Here is a 25,624-nt window from a genome sequence, read left to right on the forward strand (position 1 = left end):
CAAATTTACATGGTACATATTCCTATATAAAGTAGCATTTAATCAAATGACAACAAACTGGGGCTCAATAGGGGCCCAAGGCTAATTTTTGTCTCGACGCCCATTTGCAGGTTAATCCAACCGTGACTACGATAACAGGAGGAAGACCACAAATAATATTATGTTGACTTGATTAAATATGGATATTTTTTAAGTTGCCTTTTTTGTTATTATTTCTATTCTATTGGGAGGTTTTATTTAATACAAGATTGAATAAGTAGTACTTCTGATAATTATTTGTCGTTCAGACTTTTTGATTTTTAAAGCCAGAGAAGACAGTTTCGGCTATTATATTAGATATCGGGCTATTTAATAACGTAACCCTCTTTTACTTGAGATGTAGCGGCCAATAATATAGTGAGAGGCATTAAAGCTGTGCGCCAGGTCTCAGCGGTGGTTCAGGGAACTGCATGAAGTGGAAGGAGGAGGAGAGAGGAAGTTCTCCAAAACTTTTTTTTTTTCCCCTGAAAGGATTCTGGAGAAGCTCCGTTAGATTTTCAGGGGAAGGGGATCCGACCAGGAGACTAAGGAAAACGCAGGGGACATAACGCTGTCAAAAAGTCCATCGCTTCTTCAGTTTTTGTCTCCTCACATGAAAGCCGTGAAAAAAGGACGCGTGTTATTCTGTGTGTTTTCTTCCTTCCCAGGCTGAGAGGACTTCCACCATCAGAGGCGATGAGATGTGAGTGAGCTATGCCTTGTGGAAATGGACAGACTTTATCCAAGCGAAAACATGGCGTCTGCGTCCCGAGGTTTAGCTTCATTTCCAGTCTGCTTGTGGCGCTCTGCTGCCTGGAGGTATGGGGCTTCGGGCCGCAGGGGGACGGCGGCAGGACCTGCAGCCCCTGTCCCGTTAACTGCAGCTGCGCGCTGGCGGGGCCCCAGCAGTCCTGCGTCGTCAACTGCTCCAACATCGGGCTGGAGAGGGCCCCAGCGGCGGCGGACATGCCGCTTTCCACCAGCGTGCTGTAAGTAAAACAGGTTGGGGAGGAGATGGATGTTCAGTGGAGAGCGCATTAACGCCGTTAACTAGCTGTAAATGGTTGGGAAAGATTCAACAAACATTCCCGAAGATAAAAAAAAAACCCTCCATAATGCCTAAAGGGAAGCATGTCAAAGACTACTTTTTCTTTTTTCTTTTTCTTTTTTTTTTCTTACTTTTTCATTTTTTCTTGACAAGTTAATTATCAGTTAATTTGTTTCCACCCAGCGTTTGTTGAAGCCACCAATAGGGCGTACAGGCTGGTTTACTATGTTGTTATTTATACCATATCACGTTTTTTTTTTTTTTTTTTTTTTAACATCATCCTAAATTGAGTGACTGATAATTATCTTACTCTGAGCTAATTTGTTTCGTGCTTTTGTTTCTGTTGTTGTTATGCATGGCCTGAAACAGTTAGTGGCTGTATTGATTAGTTGATTTACATAAAATTCATGCAACCATTTTGATAATCGATTTATCGTTTGAGTTAATGGGGAACCAAAAAAAAAAAAAAAAAGCCATTTTATATTATTAGAAGCTGATCATGTTTATGTTATGGATATTTTGGACTGCTGGTTGAACAAACCCAGCAAACTGAGCATGTCGCACCTTTGGTTCTGGGAAACTCGATTAATCGATAAAATAAGTCTATATAAAAATAATCGTTAGTTGCAGCTCAGTCATGCATAAACACTCTGACAATTGTAGTGATTGGATTAATATGGCCTTGAAAAACTAGCACCAAGCCTGCACTGTGCAGTGTAGGTAGTAAAAAACAAAAGATAGAACAATAAATTAAAAAGAAAAAAATATTTGGATATGCAGAAGGACAATATTTAACAAAAACAGCACTTTCTCTTTAGTTGAAGCTTACCTTTTTTGTGGCCCAGGCTTCTATCAGACGCCACACTGGTAGTGACTCTGTGTGTTTGTGTGTGCATATGTGTGTCTCAGTTTGGTAGTTTAAATGGAGTTGGTCACCAGAGAAGTGAACCTGGTGGTTGAGGCGCAGATCAGTCTTCGGCCTCTGGTGCTGCTGCAGCGAGAACATTCTGTTCTGCGCCAGCGGAAGCACATATGTTATCAGTTATTTGTTTCCGCTCTAACTATCTTCTTTCATTTAACTTAAAGATTTACCTAATATACCCGGCTTTTAATCAGTGCACTTTATTTTGGAACTTGCTTACTTCAGAGAGTTGAGTAAATAAGCAAATGTGTATTTTTTATGAGGTTTTCAGCAGCAAATAAAACTTATGTTTCAGCTAAAATTCTTCACAGCGAAAAATAATATGCATATTGGTAATATGTTATTGTTTTCATTTTTTTAAAACCTACCCTCTCTTCTCACCAGGTTTCCTTTATATCACTTGACATTTAGTGATAGTATTTGCGTAAGAGAATAAGGGTGGTGTGTTAGGTGCAGCCCTAATTAGAGACAGATTCTGCTGCAGGATCTGTCTCTAATCATGTCGGACTCTATTAACTCTCAGTAATTGCATCAGTCTAGGTAAACCTCCTTGGTCCTACTTTACCAACTGAAAAACATATGTGGAGGTGACAGACTGTGAATGTACTAATTTGGCCTCTTGTCTTATGTTCCCACCTATGAGCAGAAGTACGGAATTTAAATCAGATATTTTGCTTTTAATTAACTCTGATTTCATGGCCGACTGTGGCAAGAAGAGACATCCAGCCTAGATCCAGTTTAGGTTGTTGACAAAAATTCTAAATTCTATTATATAATCGAGAGGAAAACAAAAAAACAAACAGACATTTGATAGTAAAAATTAATGAAATGTGAAAAAAAAGCAGCACTACAGTGGCTGTCTGCCTTGTGAGCTCTTGCATTGGCCTGCACCGCTGCATTTAATGCACTGCATAACAGACAGGAGTCACACAACGTCACTTTAATTGATTGAAAATTAAATGTTGTTCAAGCTGAAATGAGTGAATAATTCAACAACAACGGTGCGGTAATGATGGCAGAGAGTTCACAACCCGACCTGGCTGCAGAGAGAGTGATTTACACTCTGAATCATCTAAAAAGCTCCGCCTGGAAATTCTTTGGATTTTGGTCAGTACACAGCAAAATTGAGATAAAGTTGTATATTAGCTATGTAAGCTACAGTTAGCCTAGCATTCCAGCACTAGCAACCTGAGGGCATATCTCGAAAATATGCACCCAAGTAGTTATGTCTCTTGATGTATTGGTTTGTCCTCTTATGGAGATGATGCACAAAAAACAGATATTTGAATGGTTCAAACCTATGTGGTAATTTTTTTTAGAGGGAATAATCGAACTTAATTTTGGCCAATTTTGACAGCGCTAGATCCAGTGGAGACTGAGAACTTAACAATATTCCTTTTATAATACTGCAGGCAGTGCTTGGCCTGTGTTATCTATCCACTCATTATCTGAAAGATAAAAAAAGAGAAAGAACATACACTTGCATGGACTTATCTGGGTAATGGCCTTCAGAATGTCTGAGGCAGAGAGATGAGAGTGCAGGACTCAGAGATTTAATGTATCAGATAGTTAGCCCTCCTAAAGTCATCTTTATTCCCGTCTTATTGTAGAACTTAGTGTGTCTGATCATTAAGGCTACCATAAATCTTTACAAAGTGTATTCACAGCATGTCTTGCAGTAAATAATGTCAAACTAATGTTTTAGGTATAATGGAACATCATAAATCAATATTTTTATATTGGTAGTTCTATAAAAGTTGTTCCACGTCATAACTATTAAAGGACTAGAGATATGGCCTAGAACGTATTAGAAAGGTCAGTCCAGCGTATAGGCTCCACCCCCATAAATATAACTAGTGAATGACTGATTGGACTTTTTCCTCTCTCTGCGGTTTCTCTCCAGTTTGTTATTGGCACTGTTATGTGTGAATTTTAGACCTTGGATGAATAAACAAACCCTGGATCTCCACTTGATTAGTTGTTAAAGAACTGCTCACAAAAAAAGGACTGTCCTTTAAACATCAACTAGGAAAGAATGTTGTAAATGAATAATAGGCCAACGGGGGTGTCAATGCATTGGCCAGACAATTATCAGTTTGGATCACTCACTCAGGTCGATTGTGTGTGAGAAGGCTGCCTCAGCCTGAAGTTTACATGGTGTGCCACTGCAGCTCTTTTGATATTCATAGACTTAGCTACTCCTGCTTTCATTGCTTTCATTTCATTCTGCAGAGAAGCAAAGCAAATACTTATACTATACATTCTTGATAATTTTGTTGCAGGTCAAGGCTGAAACTAACAATCATTTTCACTATCCATTAATCTGTTGATCATTTATGAAATTTTTCAAAATTGGAAAAAATGTCCATTAAATTGTCCTGAGCCCAAGTGACATATTTAAATTGCAATGTTTTTGCTGATCACCAGTCCAAAACACAAAGATATTACATATAAAAAAGCAAATTGCTGGAACCGACCAATGTTTGGCATTTTTTTCTTGAAAAATGACTTAAACAATTATTCAGTTATCAAAATTATTTGAGATTAATTTTCTGTTGAGTGACTAATTAATTAATTGACGAATTGTTTCAACTCCATTGCACATGCACAATTAAGCACAGGGATTCAGATCCTAACGCATGTCACCTCGATAGATAGATAGCAGTTTAAACAATGGCCTCGCTCATGTAATACTTGGTTTTTGCTATGTGATGTACCATCACTGCTCATTTTCCCTTTGATAAACCATTTGGTTTTAATTAGTTAATAAACCATTTATTTTTCAGTTAGCTGAGGCTCCCCTTATTTCAGGCTAGGTGGGACAGCCTCCACTATAAAACAGTGCAGGAAAACCTTTCATTGTTGTCAGTGTCACAGAAATTTGAATTATTTTTATGAATGTTTATTTAGTCATTTGTTAACTTATGCAGTAAATGGACAAAAGGAAGCCAGTATGGTGTTGTAAAACGTATGTGTGGAATTCATTTCAGCAGAGGCAGGCGCATGATGAGTGTTTGAGGTGGATTTGCTGTGGTATAATGATGAAAGCAAACTTCTGATGATCACTTTTTCCAAAAACATCATCAGTGGGATGTGACCTTTATATGGTGCTATGACTGTCTTCTAGTGTGCATTTGAGAGTGGGAGGCATCAGAGGATAAAGGCATTACTGATTCATTGCTGAATATTCTTGACCTAATCATGCACTTCATTGTTTTTATAAAGACATTAAGGCCACTGCAGCGAAAGCTATTTAGGCAAGATCAGATCATTTTGACTTTGAATTTGTGTTTTGAGTAAAATAATTACATTTTCTCAATAATGTACAATGACAAAAAGTAGCACATAATTTAAATTACTGTTCTAACTGGGAAAATTTTGACTATAAAATTTTATCAAGGCTTCAACATACATAGATGTTACTATACATACCCTTTACTATGGTATATTGAAATGGAAATAAACCATTCTCATTAGTACTGTGAACACACGTGCTGTGGTCCTCGATGGGTTTTGTGCCATTTTTCTGTCTAATGTCTGAGATCTGCTGGCAATGAATTTTTGCCAACAACTTCTTCTCCCTTCCCTGATTTCTAATATGACAGGTGTTGCATTATTACTGAAGCAAGAACATGTCATCTAATAAGAAAGGACCTAAATTTAAGTGAAACCAATGTAGCATCTTCCATTAAATGCCAGCTCCTGTCCTCTGAATCTGTGCCCCTATCTGTCCCCAAATCTAAATGCTATGGACACGCCACTGAAAGAGAAAATTATCCAGTGGTAGGGGAGTATTTTAACATATTGCAGTGTGCCGTTGGAGAAAAACATTTCTGTTACACACCACTCCATCTTTTCCAACCCACACACATAATAAAAATCTCTTAACAATTCACTCAGACAGTTTATGCAACTCTAAAGTCTCTTTGGGGAAATGCTTGTGGAATAGACTCAGGTTTTTAAAGTCTCTATAGCCTTTGTTTAGTATACAGATTGCTGTGACAAAAATCAACTCGGTGCTGTGTGTGTGTCCTGGGGCAGTATACAGAGAAAGTGACTGAGAAATTCGGTCAAAATCGGTCTTAAAGTACTGTACACTGAGCTGAACATCTAATCAGTTCCCAGTGGAAGACTTAACTCAGAAGAGTGCACAGATTTCTTTGGCAACGTGTAATTTAATGTATTGCTTCTTTAATAAATGTGACCACTTGGCATTTCAAACTTCCACTTCATTTCTTTTATTTTCCTTTTGAAAGCTTGGCCACCTTCTTCAGTATGTTATAAAAGCAAATAACCTTACATACCGATAATGGAGGAGTTCTTTATATAGTATGCTGAGTCATGTGATCCTTTATTTATACAGTACTTTCCAAATGAAAGTTTCAGTTCGGAACCAAGATTACACCCTAATTACACTAAAAGTCCAGAAAACTTTTTAATAAAGGCAAAGAGACACCCACAGGTGCTTTGCAGGTGATGTAAAACAAACAAGAACTCAAATAAGGAAAACAATTACAAAAGACTTGATTGTTGTTTATTTTATATTGCGAGCATGAACAGAAGAGGTGTGCAGTATTTGTCAGGCTTAGCTCTGCGTTGTCAGACTTGAGTCAGCCATCGTCAGCCTATGCTCTACTTTGTTAGCCTCAGGTGTACTTGAGTTAAGCTGTGCTAACCTCAGCATACTAACATGCTTAGAATTTGTGCTAGTATGTTAGCATGTCAACGCTCCTAGCATTTTAGGAATTTTAGGAGTGTTACCATGCTAACAGTGGCTCATTAGCATGATATGTTTGCTATATTGTTTTGCTAAGTTACCATACTATGTAACTATTTAGTTTCATAATGAACTTTCCATAACATTGTTCAAGACTGTGGCTGTCTTGGGCAGCTTACCGTTTACCTGAACTGTAAACACACTCATGGTCTCACACACCCTGGTCCTATCTGCTCCGCTCAGGAGAATTTTGTGGTGTTACCATGGCAGTGGGATCCATACACACACACACACAGACACACTGCAGGCATGGCGATGTGCTCTTGTGCTATTTACAGGGAGCAGTTTTGGCTTTGCACTGGGTCATGAGGCTTCACAGCTCAAGTCTCAATCTGAAATTCTCTAATTTTCTCTTAAAATCTCTATCCTTCCTCCTCTCCTCCTCCTGCAGAGATGGTTATCATTCATACAACCACCTATACACACACAGAAAGACGCACACACACTGACTTTAATGAAGTGGGAAAGGAAAGATTGAATGTAAGGACCACATGCGAGGGGGGGGATTTGTTGTGTTACTATGGCGATAGTAACTAGTGACATAACTCAAAGAAGCACAAACATTCCACAAAGTCATAAATAAGAGGAGGGAAGAAACGGAGAGAAGAAGAGGAAGATGAGACAGCCCCCATCGCCTCCTCCTTTCTGTCTGTGTGTGTGTGTGAGTGTGTGTTTTAGTAGTAATTTTTAAGTGCTGGTTACAGAAAAGTCTTGGTTCATTATTAACTAACTGAAGTGGTGGTGGTGGTTGCACAGCAGGCTGAAGAAGGAACTAATTTGTGTGTGTATGTGTTGTTGTGTCGGTGGGTGGGTATGTGTAGGTGATGCAACGTCCACTAGTCTGAAGTTATCCATTGTCTTTGAAGATTTCATTACAATTTTGTTTAAAGTTTGTAGCACTCCAACTATTTTCTCATTAACAACTTCCATCCAAAATACACTGCTGTGTCATACTCAGAGGCTCATATAGTTGGCTACAAATCCTTCCTGCCAAACCTCTGCCAGATGTGTTGTGTTCACAGATGGAAAAGCCTGAGAATGAAACAGATATACAGACTGGGAACTAACAGGGTAACACAGAGGATAAAAATTTTTATATTTTTTTAGTGCCAGTTGTCTTGGCTGAACCTTTCTGCAGATATCAGGGTTCATTTTTATATCTACAGAGGAAACTGTTTGTTGTCCCTCATCTTTAAATTGTTTGAAACTAAGTTCTGCATACTTGAAACTTGCCTGCATTAGCTGTTCCCTCACACCAACTATAAAGCATTACTTTTTAAAGAGTCTGTCTTATCACAAGTTTATCAGTCCTCTAATTATATTACACTCTGCGTACCATCAGTCACCATCTGCAGGAGTAAATTTTAAGCTTAGGTTTGACAGTGAGAAAATTGGCACTATTAAATTACTCCAAAACAAGTACTGACAATGCGTAGACACGTCAGTCACACTGTCCATGCACTGCAATAAGCAGAGAAAGGTTTGACAGAAGTAACTGAGCTAAAAAATAAAAAAACACACTGATGCTCTTCAAAGTGATAGTACACTCACTCACACACTGTGAATGTAAAAGGTTTTGAGATTTCTCGTGACAGAGAAGAACAGCTTGAATTCAGTCGGTTTTGAGTGGGTCTCAATGGTGTCAAGTCTTAACAGCAAAAAATGTCAATAGAAACTTCCTAGATAACTTTTGCAACATGATGCACCTCTCTGGAGTCCATCCTGATGCTCTGTATGTTCCAAACAGCCATACCAAAATGTAGGACTAAATATATAGGTAAGAGCTTCAGGGCTTTGAGGATTTCACCGCATTTTTGATAAAGTGGACAGTGGAGAGGGGGAATATGCTGCAAGAGTAGTTTGAAAAGTTTCTGTGGATGTTTTGAAGGTCATTTCCCTTAGAAACCATTGAAACTGATTGAACTCAAGCTGACCAGAGCCACCTTTTACAGCTACCTCTAGAGGATGAGTGTTTGATACTCAAATGATAGCTTTTGGGTGGACTATCACTTCAAGACAACAGTAGCACTCATGGTGCAGAGATAAATGGACCTTCGATTTATATAGAGGAACAGTGTGTGACACTGACCACAGGAAGAGTAGATATTAAATATTACTGTTATACAGCATAAGGAAGGTCATCGAATAACTGAGTGCATTCAGGAAGCATAATGTGGTAGGTTGAAGCAGCATGTAAGAATCTTGCTATGCAGAGAAACATACTGCTAGACAGTTGTGTTTTGAACTTAGCAGAGAGACCACATGGGTTAAGTTCAAAAGCATGTAAGATGTTGTTGCTGGGAAATAGGAAAAGAGAAACATTCCACACATGCTCTCAAATACCCTTAATACCCTAAACATGTTCTCTTAATTAAAGTAATTCATTATGGCAGCTTAAGTCACATATGTGTAGATGTGCTCAGTAAAGCTATTGTATGTCTTCTGAGCTTACGGCTTTATGATAATGAAGTGGTGAAGGGTTTTCTACATTAGACCGGCATTAGTGATTCATCTAGTAGACTGGCTAACATGGCAGACTGGTGGATACTCCTGAGGAAAGCACAAACAAGTATGCTTGCAGTTGCAAAGACTGGCTGACATATTTTAAGAAGTTTACCCTTACCTCCCTGTGTAAAGTCTTATCTCTACATGGTATTTTAATGGTAAATGGACGGCACTTATATGGCGCTTCTCTAGTCTTATCGACCACTCAAAGCGCTTTACACTACATGCCACATTCACCCATTCACACACACATTCATACAGCGCTTTCTAAACATACACACACACACCCACACCAGTGACGCATTGGGGGCAATTTAGGGGTTCAGTATCTTGCCCAAGGACGCTTAGACATGCGGACTGGAAGATCGAACCACTGACCTTCCAGTTAGTGGACGACCCGCTCTACCTACTGTGGCTCAGGAGGTAGAGTCGTGTTTGAAGATGAAGAAGAATAGAAAAGAAATGTAGGATTTAGGGGGGACTTCTTGGCAGAAATTGGATGTAATATTCATAATTATGTTTTCGTTAGTGTATAATCACCTGAAACAAAGACAAATTGTGTTTTCGTTAGCTTAGAATGAGCCCTTCAAATCTACATATTGAGCAGGTCCTCTTCCACGGAGCCTGCCATGTTACACCGCCATATTTCTACAGTAGCCCAGACTGGACAAACCAAACATTGGCTCTAGAGAGGGCCTTTTGCGTTTTTACGTTACCTGACAGCCAACGTAAGTTCTCCTACATGCTTGAAAAGGGAGGGGTGAGGATAAGGGTATTCAGATGGTTGCAGTCTGCAACCTCACCGCTAGATGTCACTAAATCCTACACACTGGTCCTTTAAGGAGGAGAGGAGAAACCTGTAGAGATTCAATCTTGATTTTTAAAACTCAAGGTATTTTTTACTTGTTAAATTTCTCAATAATCAGTGCCCTATAGAGGAATTTTTTGCATGCAGCCAATTTAAAATTGTGCCCTTTGGACTGGGTTGTGTTAGTCAGTGAGAAAGAGCAAGGCAAAGTGAAACAAACTGGCAGATGTTCTTGCAGAGGAAACATTTGACTTTTGCTCTAGCTTGACTAAACAGCTTAATCTGTTGTTTCCCCGTTGTTACTTTATCTGCAGAAAGAACTGGAGAGAGTGATAATTGGATTTTGTTCCCTGCATTTAGATATAAACAGCCAAGCCTACAGACTTGTAGTGTCTGTTTGTGTAGCCTGTTCACTGGGTGCAAAGAGTCACAGACATAAAGACATCCCAGAACAATACTTTGTCCTGCTCAGGCTAAATGTTAACATGGGTGTTTGAGGGTGAAAATGGAAAACTGGATTGTTAGCCTCTAAACCAGGGGTTCCGAAACTTTTTCAGCTCGAGACCCATAAGAGAAATTTGGTGTCTCCGCAGGACCCAAATTTATGAAAATACTTGAATCATCATAACATCTGCATTTATAAACTGCTGATGAAGAACAAAACAAACCATTAATTTATTTATTTCATTATAAAATAACATCACAGCAATATTAAAATTTGCTGAGTGTAATGTTGAGTGTAGAGTTTCTCACTACCTCATAAAGTAAGTACATACAATTTTTACCACTTTTAAATGAATAAACGTGTTCTACTCTCTATCTCTCACCTCCTTCTCAACTCTTGATTTCTGACCCCCTACCTTTACATGTTACAGACTCTTCCAACATCAAAACAATGTTAAATAAATGCACTTTGTTGCCTAATCCACGTTAGGGACAAGCCTGCAAGCCGGGGACGGAATGTCAGTCGCGGCTAGCAAGATAACGTCAGCAATTGGGGCTAATACTGACAAGTAACGTTAGCAAGCTAGCAGCATACTAGTCACCAACTAACAGACACTCAAAACAAACAGTTCAAATGCTACACAAACAAACACATGACTGAGTTACTTTTCTGCTGTCAAAACATTGTCTCTTGAAAATCTCTTCTTTGCACAAATTCTTTTGACTAGCCCTGATGCCGAGAATGCTTTGTTTGGAGATGTCTGTCCAATAAGTTGATTTTTAAGCTCATTACTGAGCGCCTCCCCACATACAACACACTGAGGTCTTTCCATTGCATTTCTGTTCAGCACACAGCATCTGAGCTGAACAGACCAACATAGCAAATAGAACGCTTCTTTTCTTTTTTAATTAGGAAGATGAATTCATATATCATTGCATTGTTATGCATTTTACTCCGCCAATTGGCCACTAAATAAAAACAAGTCACGACCCTAAGTTGGGAAAGACTACTCTAAGCTGTGGAATTACAACCCAGCCAAAATTCGAATGAAATGCAAATCAGCAGCATGTTAAATTGTCATTCAATGTCATGAAATAATTTATATTCATAACAAAAAGCCTGTTTTGCATTTCACTTCTCAAGTAAAGGAATGCACATTTGGCTGCCCATACTAAAAAGGGAATGCACAGTCAGTTCATGTACAGTATACTGTTGTTTTCTGATGCACCCTTGTCACGATTAAAAGAAAAATGGAACTCAAACAAGAGAAAACCAAAATAATGCAAATGCATCCTCCCATTTGTACATCCACAGAGGATCCATGTGTCTGGATTTGAGAGGACGGGAAGTCAGAAAAAGTCTCATTTATTTCATGCCAGTGAACCTGGAAGCCACACATGAAACTGATGCAAAAAGCAACACAAGCAGAAAGAGCAGAGAGCACAGTGAACGGAGTCAGTATAGAAGGCAAAAGATGAAGTGCTGCATGGTGTCACCTAGCTAAAGAAGTCCTCATCTTCACCACGGATTGTGCCGGCAGCAGACCTCTGTGCTGGACCTCTTCTAGTCTGAATGGTGTCTTGGTTTGACAGACTTTTATTATGCCTTGTGCTCTGCTCACTTTGCTCTTTCTTTTTCACTTGTTGCATCAGTTTATGTGGAGCTTCCCGCATTTACAAACACAAGATAAATAAGACTATAGAGCTGTTTTCTGCAACTCCCTGCGCACACTGTTTGATTGCCTGAGGCCGATGCATAAAAACTGTGTGTAGGTTCAAGGCTAGAAATAGCATATGTGTTTGTGTTTGTGTCAGTTTTACACAGCAGTGCTTACACGATTGTTTTATGAATTTCAAATATTGTTAAACTATTCACATGTAAACAGACTTCCATTCTGAGTATGTACACAGGATGCAGACATACCCTTAGTCTGCTGTCCTATGTAAACACCTGATCCGCCAGTCTCTAGATCTGTCAATGAACAGATGTGCAAAGAACAAGCGCAGCATCATCACCATGTTTGTGTTGCACTGGCAAGGTCATCCAGCAACACCAGAGCAACCATCCATACACAAACACTCCAGCCATACACAGGCTTTAGTTGTTTGTTTTTAGAGGGATTTCTCATTTTTAGCCTTACCAGCAGCATGCCTCTATGGATGGCGATGTCAGTCGGTCGGTTCACCATTTTGGTCCAGACAGAAATATCTCAACAACTATTGGATGAATTCCCATAAATATGGTACAGACCTTCATGTTCCCCTCGGGGTGAACTATACTTTGGTAATCCCTTCACTACTCATATAGCTTCATCGTCAGATCAAAATTTTGGTTTGTCCAAGACTTTGGTTCATCACTAATTACTTGTAATATTACTTACATTCCCATCAACCTTAGCTGTACTTTGTATTATTCTAAAAAGCAAAGATTAACGTGCTAGACATACACAAGATGAACATGGGCTCTGTCCGAAATCACTCCCTACTTACTATAGAGTTTACTTCTCGAGTCTCCAAATTCTAAATGTTCTAAAAGATTTTTGCTCTATATAGCCTACTGTAGTACCCTCATAGATCCCACAATGGAATGAAAAATGTAGTGTCCATAGAACGTATAGGCACTAACACTCACGTACACTTTCTGCTTACACTCCGACAATGCAATGCGTCGCATTTTATATATATGCAAAAACTCTTGCAACACTTGTTAGTGATGACGTGTAATGATAATGATTCGTAAGTCTGTGAAATCTAAATTTAGTGCTCGCTATTGAGTATCTGTTTTGTTGAGACTGAAGTGATTTTGGACACAGCCATGGTAAACATTATGCTATGTTCACGTCATATTAAACTGCAATTACAAGCAGCTGAGTGGGAAAAACCCTTCACATCAGCCTACGACTTGTAATTCCAAGTTGGAGATATGGTGAATTTTTGACACTCACAATATCTCCCACTTGGTGAAAAGGACTACAGACATGTCAACAAACTGTAGACAGACTGCAAATGCATCACAGCTGCTAGTTACATCAAAATAAAATCCACTATTAACACTAATACAATCCATTCAGCTCATATTTTAGGAGCTGTTTGTATCTGGTTCCACTTGGTAACAAAGTGCTACAAATCCGTAACACAACAAAAGAGGCTAATTTAGGCTTTTTATCAGATTTGACTACAAGGCTAACCAACTTGGAATCATGAATGAACACACCAAATTGGAATAGCATGATAATAATTTTTCCTTTCTTTCCAAACTGCTGGCATTGTGTGCATTAGCATTAGCATTGTGGTTGTGAGCCTGTTAGCATGCTGACATTAGTTCATCTCACCGCTGTGCCTGGGTACAGACTCACAGAGCTGCTAGCACAGCTATAGATTCTTCGTCTTGTTTTATGGCATGTACTTCCCATTCCTATTGAATGTAAATGCACTGTATGCCCCCTCTTCACCAGAAAGCCCAAAAATTAGAAAATAAAAAGACCCGGCCAGCAAAGTGTGGACAAGTGCATTAGTTAAAATAACATAAATGCTATCTTAATTGTGTAATCTTGTTCCTACTTCCTGAAAACACTGACTAACATTAGTTGAAGGAAACACTGAGACAAACTGACACACATTGTAATCTTCTTCCTCCATGGAAATTTTCTCATGAATTGCACAACATTTAAGTGGAAACTGCCAATACTACAAAGAAAATGCAAAGTCTCTAACGTGTCATTTTCTTACCTTTGATGACATCATAATGTCATAATTATGTAACATACAAGAAATAATAATTGCAATCAACATTTAACATTTAATTAGCATGTTTCTGTAGCACAAGGGTGACATTAATCAAATTCAGGAGGATTGGCACTGTTTTTGCATTATCATTTTTCAGACTGCCACACACCTGTCCTGGCAAAGTTCAAATGCAAATTGCAGACCTCGTTTACATTTAATTTTTCATTTCAAAAGACCACGGGTCAGATGTAAAAACAATGCAAACACACAAGAACCAAGCATGTGCCACTCCCTGCTCAAAACTGGTATTTATAAAAACAAAAGGTAGGAGTGAATCTGAGTGCAGCTTGCACAGGGCTCAGACCAGTAGTACACATGATTTAGAGTGAAGTGGAGGATTACAGAAAGAATCATTCATCATTATTCTTGTAGGCTGTTAGCTGATTTGAATAAGCACGTATGGCTTTTTTGAAAATGCCAGTCAGAGTACTTTGTGTGCTCAATTTTACTGTCCTATTTATTTTAGTCAGCTTATGGTGTTTTGCATGTAACGGAATAAGATTTCCAGCTGTTTTATGTTCTTTATGTTTTACCCGTTACTGTGAAGCACTTTATGACTTCTGTTTCAATATGATGGTTTATATTTTCATATTGATTGATTGAGAAATCACTGCCGATGACAGTTTACTGGTGCTTGTTACATTACATTACTTTTAGCTAGATGTTTGCCTTTCTTTATCAGACGCTTTTGTTCAAAGTGACTCAACAGTAGATTTAAGCAGTGTGAGGATGATGTGTCTACACTGTCAGAAATAAATCAAGACAAGTAGAAGTAGAAGCAGGTCCCACTATGCAGTTGTTTACACAAAACATTTGTTTCCATTTGCTGCCAAGCTATCAGGGATCTCTACCAGGCTTTTTAAATTCCTGGTATTACCATTCAATTTTTTTGTGTAAATTCATAAAAGTAAGCGAGAAAGAAAAGTCATACTCAACTTTGGTATTTAATTTTAAGTTATGTTATGAGTTTTTCCAGTTTAATGTCAGTGAAATATAGGTACTAATTCCCATTTTCACTGGAATTATGCTTCAGTTTTTTCTTCTTCTTTTTTGTAGTCACACCCCAGAAGTACTGCAGGACTGAGGCCCGGTTTCGGTTTAAGCCCACAGTTAATGACTTAATATAAGTGAGACTCACACTGTTTCGTTTACCAGAAAAAGAGTGAGCAATGAGTGTGGGGCAGCGTTACAGGATTTTTGTTTTCCCTCCATGTATTGACAGCATGTAAAAGTGTGTATACGTGAGTGCATCGTTGTTTGACTGAGTGTGTTAAACCGCTGCACACAGCTGCCCTTCACTTGCCAGCTGGACACCAGACATCCCAGGCAGCAGCAGCTGGAAAAATGGACAGAATGTTCTAAAGAAGAGAGGAGAGGAGAGGAGTGTTTGTGACCCAGCCAGCCAGACTGTGTAGCAAAATGTTAGGTTTTTTAGACCAAATCTCTTCAATCAACAACCCGTTCTCTCCAGCTCCTCGCCCCATTCCCCTAATTTCATGCTCCCTCTCTTCTTGCAGTAGGGAAAGTACCCAACTACTCCTGAGATTTCACCCACCCCCTCACCCCTGTCTCAGGCATGAGGTGCTGGCTGGCAGCCCACTGTGGGGCGATTGTTCACCAGACTTGCCCTGTGTCGCTCACTCCCAGTCCCCCCAGTTTCTCCTCTGCTTCCTCTTGACACCTGCCCTCTCTGCCTCCAACTCCATCATCTTTAACTCCTCCTTCACTTTTGTCCTGCTTCCCTTCCCGTCAGACTCCTACAGGTCTGCCCAGCCTTCAAATATAAACAAAGCAGCCGAGCAACAGAGGGAAAAAGAGGAAAGAAATTGAAAGAAGTGTGTGGGGGAGGGAGGGAATCAGGCAGCAAGCATGAGGGGGATGAAAGCAACCACAGAGCAGTCTGTGTTTAGTGGGTTAGTGGAGCGCTGGCCTTCACTTACAGGGACTTGGACCACTTTGCCACCACGATGCAGCAGATACCAATCTGTCCTACGGTCAGACCTACATCAGAGCTTTCATCACCAAACTCAGTACTTTTTTTGTTTCTCATTTTTGTGCAGATTGGAGCCAGATGAAATCAAACAGATACCAATCTTATTTAGTGGCTTTCTTTATCTTTTTTATTTCCTTCATTTCTTCAGATTTATCTTTTCCTCCATTCGTATCTCCTGTCATTCCCTCTGCCCGAGTAGCCAATGAGGACTGTGTGTGTGTGTGTGTGTGTGTGTGTGTGTGTGTGTGTGTGTGTGTGTGTGTGTGTGTGTGTGTGTGTGTGTGTGTGTGTGTGTGTGTGTGTGTGTTCTCATCCTCCTGCTCAGAATAAGTGGCACCAGACAGGCCTTATAAGGAGTGGTTAGATCATTGGCCACACCGTTAGTAAAACAGAACCATATGTGTTCTGTGTGTGCTTTTGTGCAGGCCTATATCTCAAGTGTGCTCTGCAGGGTGTGTGTGTGTGTGTGTGTGTGTGTGTGTCTGTGTAAGTAAAAACATGTGTGGCCAGAGGTAGCTGAGAGAACGGGAGCCTGTTGCTAATAGACATGGTGAAGGTCACATTATATTGTCATGTTAAACACACATGCACACACTTCTCTCTCTCTCTCTCTCTCTCTCTCTTTCCCTCTCTTTCTCTACTTAATCTCCACTTGTCTTTGCAGTGTTGCCCATTTGGTCAGAAAGAAAGTATATAGTTGAGTAGCAGACACACTCACACACGGCATTGATGCTGAGAGTATTGCATAAGCAGAGGTGTCAGCGTAATGTGTGAATGACCAACTAGTGAGTGGAGCGACTTTGTGCTGTCCTGTTTCATATACTGATGGTTTTAGCAGAGTAGGACTCTCTCTCTCTCTTCTTCTCTCTCTCTCTTGGTCTCCATCTTTCTTACACAGCTTGTCTGGAATGTACAGATGTTTCCTTTTGGGAATGGGCGTCCTGCTCTGTTCACATACACACACACACATACACACACACACAAAAAAAGAGAGCGAGAGAGAGGAGAGAGGCGAGTGCATTCCTATACACTCAAAGTCACATACACATTTCCCTGCTGTAAATTGTTGATTTTTAATTAGTGTCTACTTAACAATAACTGAAAGTAGAAATATGGACCTGCAGGCTAGTACAACTTTTTCAGTATTAGATTATTGCTTCTCTGCAGGCCAGCACTATCTTTTCCATCTCACATACACAAACACACACACACACACACACACACACACACACACACACACACACACACACACACACACACACAAACACACACAGTGCCTTTTGTCCTCTCACAACCTCTGGCTTCATGTCATCTGGCTCCTTGTTCTTTTCTTTCCCCTTTCGTCTCATTGATCTCACGTGCAGCTGAGGCTTTGCTGTGAAGGCTCACAGAAGAGACTGAAGCCACTTAACTTAGCTCGGCTCTGTCCTGCTTCCTCCTCTGCTCTCCTTGTTTGGCTCGGTAAATCACCAAAACAGTTCAACCAATACAGTTTTCTCACTTCCTGACTCATGTGTCTGCTGGTTGCACACTGACTCCAACTCTAGTTTAGTAATAAATAACATACTAGTGTTTAGTTTCTTTATACTCTTTATGTTATTTGCACATATGTTGCCTGATATTAAAGCATCAAGGGTTATAAAGATATGTTTGAGGTTAATTTAGAGACAGTGTCTCCATATGTTGGTATATATGTTGTTCATATTTCTTTAATGATCAAATTTAAGGGATATCAAAAATATTTGTTTGTGTTATGTGTTTATGTTAAAAAAAAATGTTATCAGTTTTTAACAGTGTAACATGAATATCCATATTGGCCTCAAAAATCTAATATTGGTCAAGTTCTTGTGTGTATTTGTATTACTTTACAGTAACGCTAAAAAGTGAATTAACAGGGCATTACTTCTGGAAGTATTTGAAAATGAAAGCAGGAAAATCAAAAGGCCATTACTGCAGAAGAAAGTGTGACATACATGAAAACCATGCAATCATGAAATAAAGGTCCTGAACTTAAAATTTTACTCAGTCCCATCCGCATCTTTATTCCTCAAATTCTGCAATATGAAAGTAGCTAAAAGTAATACGGAACATTATTGAATTGGGTGATTTCTGTGATCATGTCAAATGCCAAAGTAAACCCTGTATGCTGGTGTCTCACTGTTCTGCTTGTCTTTCATCTCTGCTTTCCTCTTCTTTTCACTGGGAAAAGAGGAAGAATGTGTGGAAGTGTGTATGTGAGCAATTATACCTACTGTGTATAAGAGTAGAAGTGAAGAACAGAAGGAAGAAAGACAAAACCTGCCATCATCTTGATGTGCTGTTTTGCAGAAGACTCAATAAGGACGTCTGTGATTTCATGAAGTGCTTTACATGAACATGTGAATGCGAGCAAGTGACATTTATGACAGAGTTTTCCCATTCTCCTGTCCTCTTCTGCCTTTCATTCACAGCCTGACACACGGGGGTTCATTTCAGATTGTCTCATTAAAAACGTCATCTCAGTAGCTCATAGACTGCCAAATGAAACTACTAATCACATTATTCGGCAACTCAGATATCCTCATTCTCATAGAACGTCTAAAGCTGCATGGCATCATTTCATATATGATTTGCTCCTCATGGGGCGTATGGTGACTAAGTCGGTGAAAACAGTTGTATAAATGCCTTCTGTGCTTCTGGGGGAGCTTTCTCTCTTAAGTTTGAGAAAATCACCTCCTCAGGGTTATCTCAGCTTTGGTTTGGAGACTTCAAATGTTAAACAGAAAGCCTGAATTATAAAGTTGGGGCATGGTGTTTCAAAGAACTGAGCACTTAGTAAGCAGGGGGGGTCATATGAATAATATCGTAAAATGTAGGATCCAGTGTTTTTGGAGCTTGACCCATGTTTAGGCACTAAAAGTCAAGATGTTTTAGACTCTGCTTCACTGATTTTAGCTGTTCTTTCTTTAATCTGTCTCTTGTGAGTACCCCAACTTTATTGAAGTATAACACTAAATCACTGAAGTGCCCCTTTAGTTTTGGTGTTTTTTATTATCTAATTTTGATAAGAGAACTAGTCTAGTAACACGTGCAGTAACACATTACTAGTCCTGGTGGCTTTAGGGTGTAACACACGCACACACACACACCATGCATTTTGTCCCCAGTTTGAATGTCATCCACTCTTGGTCCACACAGTCGATGTCACTCTCTACTAGCAAATAAAATAAAAGGCAAAAAAAAGAGAATATAATTGCTATTTTATTGCTATTTTATGAGTTAGGAGAGTTCACTGAACCTTGTGAAAATACTGACTCAATTAACCTAAAAAGTCAAAGGTCACCTATTTTTAACAGGACTATTTTTGTTCTTTCTAAAAATGTGTAATAGTTATGATATATGACATTTTTGGCTGACAATAGCTGTATTATGTGTCTCCAAAAAGACAGTATTAACCAGAAAATTCTCTATTGTTGACCTTAGCATTGTGTTCTTTGGCACATCCACCTACATATCTAGAGCGTCTGGTTTTATTTATCTCCACCTCTTTTCATATTAGCTAAGTGTTTCACCTTCCCTCTCCTTTTCTATTATTACAATTCATTTCCCAGCACTTACCCAATCACATTATCTGGTAAATTACTTGTAACTTCTAATGATTCTGTGTGTGGAAATCAGTGTATGCGTCTGCAGTCATCTTGCTCTAACCTGCATTTTAAGTGTGCATATGTTGATTTGTTTCTGCAGAGATCTTTCCAAGAACCACATCTCCTCCCTTGATACCAGCCTGTTAGATCGTCTCACCGGGCTCCGAGAGCTGTGAGTACACACAGCGTTATGTGTTTGTGTCTTCATATAATTTCACCTATACCCAATCTGTCTCTCTATTTGCACCTCTGTCGATCCATGTAACTATATATATATATATATGTTCATATATCATCTATGTGTCAGGTATCTTCAAGGGAATAGGATCAATGTTCTCCCCAGAGGGGTATTCTGCTGTGGGCCACTGTCAGTCCTGTGAGTATAAAGTCTGGAGGAGATGAGGACCTGGGAAATCCAAGGTTGTGAGTGGAGAAAAGGAGAGGAATAAGGGAGAATGAGGAAGATTAAAAAGAAAGCAGCAGGGAGAAAGGCTTGGTTTAGTCTGGATTTAAGTAGGCAGAAATCCCAGGAGCAAGCTTGCTGGACTAGAGAGCATTCACAAAAACAAAGACACACACTGTATACTGCACAATCATGTACCCACAGATGCACGTACTCCAATCACAGCACCATTAAGTTCAATTACAGCTTACTGCTCCAGGCTCCCTCCACCTCCCCTATCCCTCACTCCATCTGTCCATCTCTCCCTTCCTCCATCCATTACCTTATTTCTTCCACCCATTGAATGGGTGTTTAAGCACACGTGTGTGTGTGTGTGTGTGTGTGTGTGTGTGTGTGTGTGTGTGTGTGTGTGTGTGTGTGTGTGTGTGTGTGTGTGTGTGTGTGTGTGTGTGTGTGTGTGTGTGTCTTTGTGTGTCTTTGTGTGTGTGTGTGAGATGAGAGAGGACTCTGGTGGTTTCCATCAGTTCCTTCCAAAACCACCACACAACGGCCCCATTATATAGCCTGCTGGATAGAGGAGAGAGGGAGGGAGATGGAAAGGGAGAAGAGGGAGTGAGGAGTAGAGGACAAGAAAGAGAGAAGCAGGGAAACAAAGCATGGCGAGCAGAAGGGTAGAAACATCAAAAGTCTGAAATGATGTCCGTTACTCAGCACAAAAGTTGTTTAGGATTTAAGTTATGTTTTTATTGAATCAGTCAGGTATTTGTTGTTTTGTATATCTGATTAATTTATGTAAAGAGGTTATGAGAAAGCCCTTTTCTTTGATGAACATAAATCTGAAAGTCATTTTGCTTGACTTCATCTATTTGCAATCGGATAATAATGTAGGAGAAACAGTTCTACATTCATCCAATGACTCAATTATTGGCTTTGAGTTTCTTAGTCAATGACAAACTCACACTGCATAAATCTTGCCAAAATGACGGTATGATAGTAATTGTCACAAATTAGTGCAGTCAAAAAAGTGAAGGAAAAAGACTCGCTCTTGTTTTAATGTCATCAGTGATTTGTCTGTTTTCTTTCCATCAGCGATTTGAGCAACAACCAAATCACCACCATAGAAGAAAGAATATGCGACAACCTATGCAACTTAACTCAAATGTAAGTAATTGCATTTCAGTGTTAGTCTCTCTGTATCTCTTTGTCTTTGGTCGCCCCAATAAATATAAAGATATGAAATGATTTATCAAATATAGTTGGACCCTATTTGTGCATACACACACGTACAGAAGCATATGTACCAACAGACACATACATCTGATCGCTTGCTACTTTCATGCTTAAATAAGCAGCATGTTTCCAGTTACCTTGCCTACACACAAGATGAATGAAGCTCTATTTCAGACTGGAGTGGGAGGAAGTGAGTAGTAATTATTCCTCACCAGGGGCCTCATTTATACAACAGTGCAGGATCCATACTTAAAGTGTACGTGCACCCAAAAAGCTTAAAATAGCGTACACCAAAAAAGTAATCAGACTTATAAAACTGTGCGCATGCACGCCTCCACGCAGTTTCCCTTTATAAATCAAAATCAACTTGAAAATGCGTGCACTTTGGCAAGCCTCGCACGACACCCACAAATAGCCATAAATGGCCATTGCAAATCCCTCATGAATATTGATATACATATTGTTCCTGCGGTGACTGGAGCTAGTGTTACAAACAAAACAAAGTCTGAGGGATGATGGCTGCAGCAGCTGTTCATGCAACAAACAGGAAGATTTCCTGGATTTAAAAAAAAGTGATCAGACATGGAGGTGGGAGCCTTGAATGCTTTGTTGCACACTGTCAGGGCATGGATCAGTGGAGACAGAGATACCAAAGCTCACCTCTTGGTATTTGTCAAGCATTTATAGGCTATAGACATGTACAGTGGCTGATGTAATCACAAACTAAATCCAGCATATAGGTGTTTCTGTCACTGTCACAGTTGACTATGAATACAGGTGGTGTCAGGGGGTGGCTGTAGAAGGCAGAGTGTGTCTGGCGGTGTCTCCAGTGCGCTCTGTGTGCTTGACAGCGCAGTTGTGTTTCCCTTTAGCGATTTTACACTTGGAATGGAATCAATGTGCATATGCATTACAAAGTGCACACCTCAGTCAGCAGGAAAGACAAAGAGAAAAGGAATCAGATAAAAACAAGAAAGGAATCCTAGTCATTTATGTTAATTGCTTCCCTGTGGAGTAGTTATGAGTTATGTTATACTCTAAAATGATTTTACACATTTTTGATTTTTAAAAAAACTATATGAAAATGAAAATAATATTTGGTTATATATGCACAGTATTGCAGGATGTTTTTAAAACTGCTGACGTGTTGTTCTGCAATTCTTATTGCTATTTGATGTTATCTTGGATTTCTACAACCGATGACGATAAGTTAACCCTTTAGCCCAGTTAACGTGGTTGAAGTGAAAAGGACTCAGTATATTTACACCTGTTATTGGGGAAAGGACAACCCAGACTTACCTGAATAATGCCACCTGCCACATCCCGGCATCATCCTAGCATTCATCAGCTGCGGTGCACTCCACAACTGACCACGAGTCACAGTAACACACAGTCCGCCCTCTCCTCTGCGCTCCGGGGGTGGGGAATGTGATGGTGAGACAGCGCTGATGAAATTTGAGTCGGCTCATGTCTTTAACAATTGAAAGGTGCTTATGGAATAGTTATAGCTCACCAGCACAAGTACAAATAAAACTGCTGTTTGAATGTTTATGATAAAAGTGGATCTATAAGTAACGTGTGATATGAATTGAAATTAAATGTGTGAGAGGCAGCATCGTTGTAGGATAATGATGTCTCTAACATTATTTCTAAAATCTGGCTTCAATTGACCAGCTCACCATCTGCATTGCCATTTTCCCGTCTCCAAAATGTTCATGCGCATGGGTCATGAGTTTCTGCACTGGTGCGCACATTCTCCCATCAAGTTTGTATTTATAGATCCCAGCTTTTGTGCGGGAAGTGGCGTACGCCTCTTTCAGGACCCATCGTGTCTGTATGCAATGTTATAAATGAGGCCCCAGGTCCTTACATGAGAAAAGGTTTGTTTTTGTGCAAAGTCTGAAGTTGAGCAAAGCGAAATTGGCTTATCAGTAATAGACAGAGAGACACGTTACACAATCTTATTGTTCTCTGTCCTGCCTTCTCTTGCGCTTTCTCCCCATGTTTCTTCAATCATTTTTTTTCTGCTTTTCATCTGTCATTTCCATTGCTGCTGCTTGTCCTCTTCCTATAATTTCCGTACATACCATGTGCCATTTTACCCCCATCCCCTTGCTGTTTCTTACTCTTACATCATTTAAAGGAATACACCTTTTTTATGGCTGAATTTTGATGTTGCAGCAGAAAAGCACATATGTAACTGATAACATTAATAATGACTGTTTTCCATGTAGTCGTGCCAGATTCAGGTCCTGGTTTTGTGCATATTGGTCTTCGTCATGACTTAGGGAAACTTCAGTTGAGAAAAGCCATCATTAATGTTAGTAATAACATTTATGTTTTTTCTGCCATGAGAGGTCAAAATGTCTGCTGAGGAAAACACTTATGGGCAAGGGGAGAAAGCGAGCCTAGCTCCGCCAAAGGGGCCTTTCGGCCTCTGCAAAGATGCCAGATTTAACTAGTCTTTGTGTCTTGTAATATTGTCATAATGGTTTAATTAACAGTTAACTTACTCATTGGAGCTGTAATGGGCCTGGACGCAGCCTCCAGAAGTTGTTATTGTGAAGTTTTAGGCTTTTTACACTTTTGTAACTCTGAACAAAATTTCTTTTTTGACAAAGGGTCAAAAAGTGACATAAATGTTAAGTCCATGTGGAGTTGCTTTCATATCTAGAATTTACGTAATCTCTTACTACTTTCTGTAATTTCAGCATTTCATAGTTAATAACAAATAATTGATAATCTTAACTGGTTGGTGTAACGAATGTCATCTTTATTGGTTTATCATCATAACATTAGCACATACAGTATTATTAACAGTGTTATAAGTTGCACTCACCCCTTCCTTTCTCTGTGAGTGCTGTCATGTTTCACCATTGCTGATCCAGTCAATTCTTCCATTCTTCTGTTCTCCTCTACTCCAGTGACCTAAGCAGTAACCCCTTTGAGTGCGACTGTAAGCTGTTCCGTTCAGCCCCCTTTCTCCTCAGCTGGCTCCAGGAGAAAGGGGTGCGAGTACGGCGTCCGGACGCCATGCTCTGCAATCACCCACCTGACCTCCGCAACCAACCCCTGCTAAATGTCAGCCTGCTCACCTGTGGTATGAAACAAATACGCACTAACAATTGTAAATTTTCAAAGTCACAAAAATCACAAAAATATGCGCCATGGAAGAAATAGTGTGGGAACGTTGTTGCACTCTCTTGCAGTTCTTAGAACCAATAAGGTGTGAGCTGTTTTTGGGCCAGTACGTAATCTGATGCCCGAGAGGCTCAACTCAGGAAAAGAAAGACATCAATCAATTGCATGCTTGATGATAAGAAAGCAGGCTTAATACTTAACAGTCACTTTTGGGTTTAAAACTCAAATCAAAGCATAAAAATAATGTTCCTGTATTATGCAATCTTTGTGATGGCAGATTCAGACATTAGAGAAATAAATCATTCATCATATGTCCTCTTTTGATCTCTGTTTCTGGTTTGGACAGAGATGTTTTAATGCTGGTCAAAAGTATAAATGCGATATGACACAAAATGCAGTGTAAATGTTTTGAAGTTATATTTAGTGACCCTTAAATTCTCTGTCTTCAGGTCTGAACTATGCAGCCTGTCTTGAAGACAGCAGCAGTGGAGGAGGGGGACGGAGTGAGCTTGTTATCTTCTCTTCCTCCATACCCGGAAACTTCACACATGAACAGTGTAACAGTGTGTGTTTTAGTGCATCGCATCGCTATGGGGGCTTGGGGACAAGGCGCGAGTGTCTCTGCAGCACAAACTCTGAGCCCAACTTAATCAGTGAATCTCAGTGTTCTGCTGCCTGTACACACCCCAATGTAATGAAGGTATGTAGCATACCGTAGTCCCAGATTATAATAATTGCAATGCAAGATCTTCGGTTGTCAAGTGTTTGCATCGTGAAGATCAGCTCCTAATCGAGACCCCCTTTTGTATAGGTTAATTCTCTTGATTTGTTTCTTCTTTTGTAAGCACATCATTCAGGATTTCCTCTAAACCTTCATATAACCCTCCAACAACTTCTCTCTTTGGCTTGAATTACTTTCCTAC

At 39.7% G+C, this 25,624-nt stretch overlaps 1 protein-coding gene across 1 annotated transcript in view; it reads left to right on the plus strand.

Annotated features, from left to right (window-relative positions):
- Nucleotides 1-527: 527 nt before the first annotated feature.
- The window catches only part of pkd1a (polycystic kidney disease 1a), a 74,234-nt gene continuing 49,137 nt past the window's right edge, over nucleotides 528-25,624 (plus strand). The window contains exons 1-6 of the mRNA XM_040145505.1: nucleotides 528-1,007; nucleotides 20,028-20,099; nucleotides 20,235-20,303; nucleotides 21,420-21,491; nucleotides 24,485-24,660; nucleotides 25,151-25,401. Coding sequence (XP_040001439.1) covers nucleotides 733-1,007; nucleotides 20,028-20,099; nucleotides 20,235-20,303; nucleotides 21,420-21,491; nucleotides 24,485-24,660; nucleotides 25,151-25,401 — 915 coding nt within the window. The 5' untranslated portion in view covers nucleotides 528-732. The remainder of the gene's footprint in view (nucleotides 1,008-20,027; nucleotides 20,100-20,234; nucleotides 20,304-21,419; nucleotides 21,492-24,484; nucleotides 24,661-25,150; nucleotides 25,402-25,624) is intronic.

Source organism: Xiphias gladius, chromosome 15 (assembly GCF_016859285.1).
Source record: "Xiphias gladius isolate SHS-SW01 ecotype Sanya breed wild chromosome 15, ASM1685928v1, whole genome shotgun sequence".
Taxonomy (NCBI): domain Eukaryota; kingdom Metazoa; phylum Chordata; class Actinopteri; order Istiophoriformes; family Xiphiidae; genus Xiphias; species Xiphias gladius.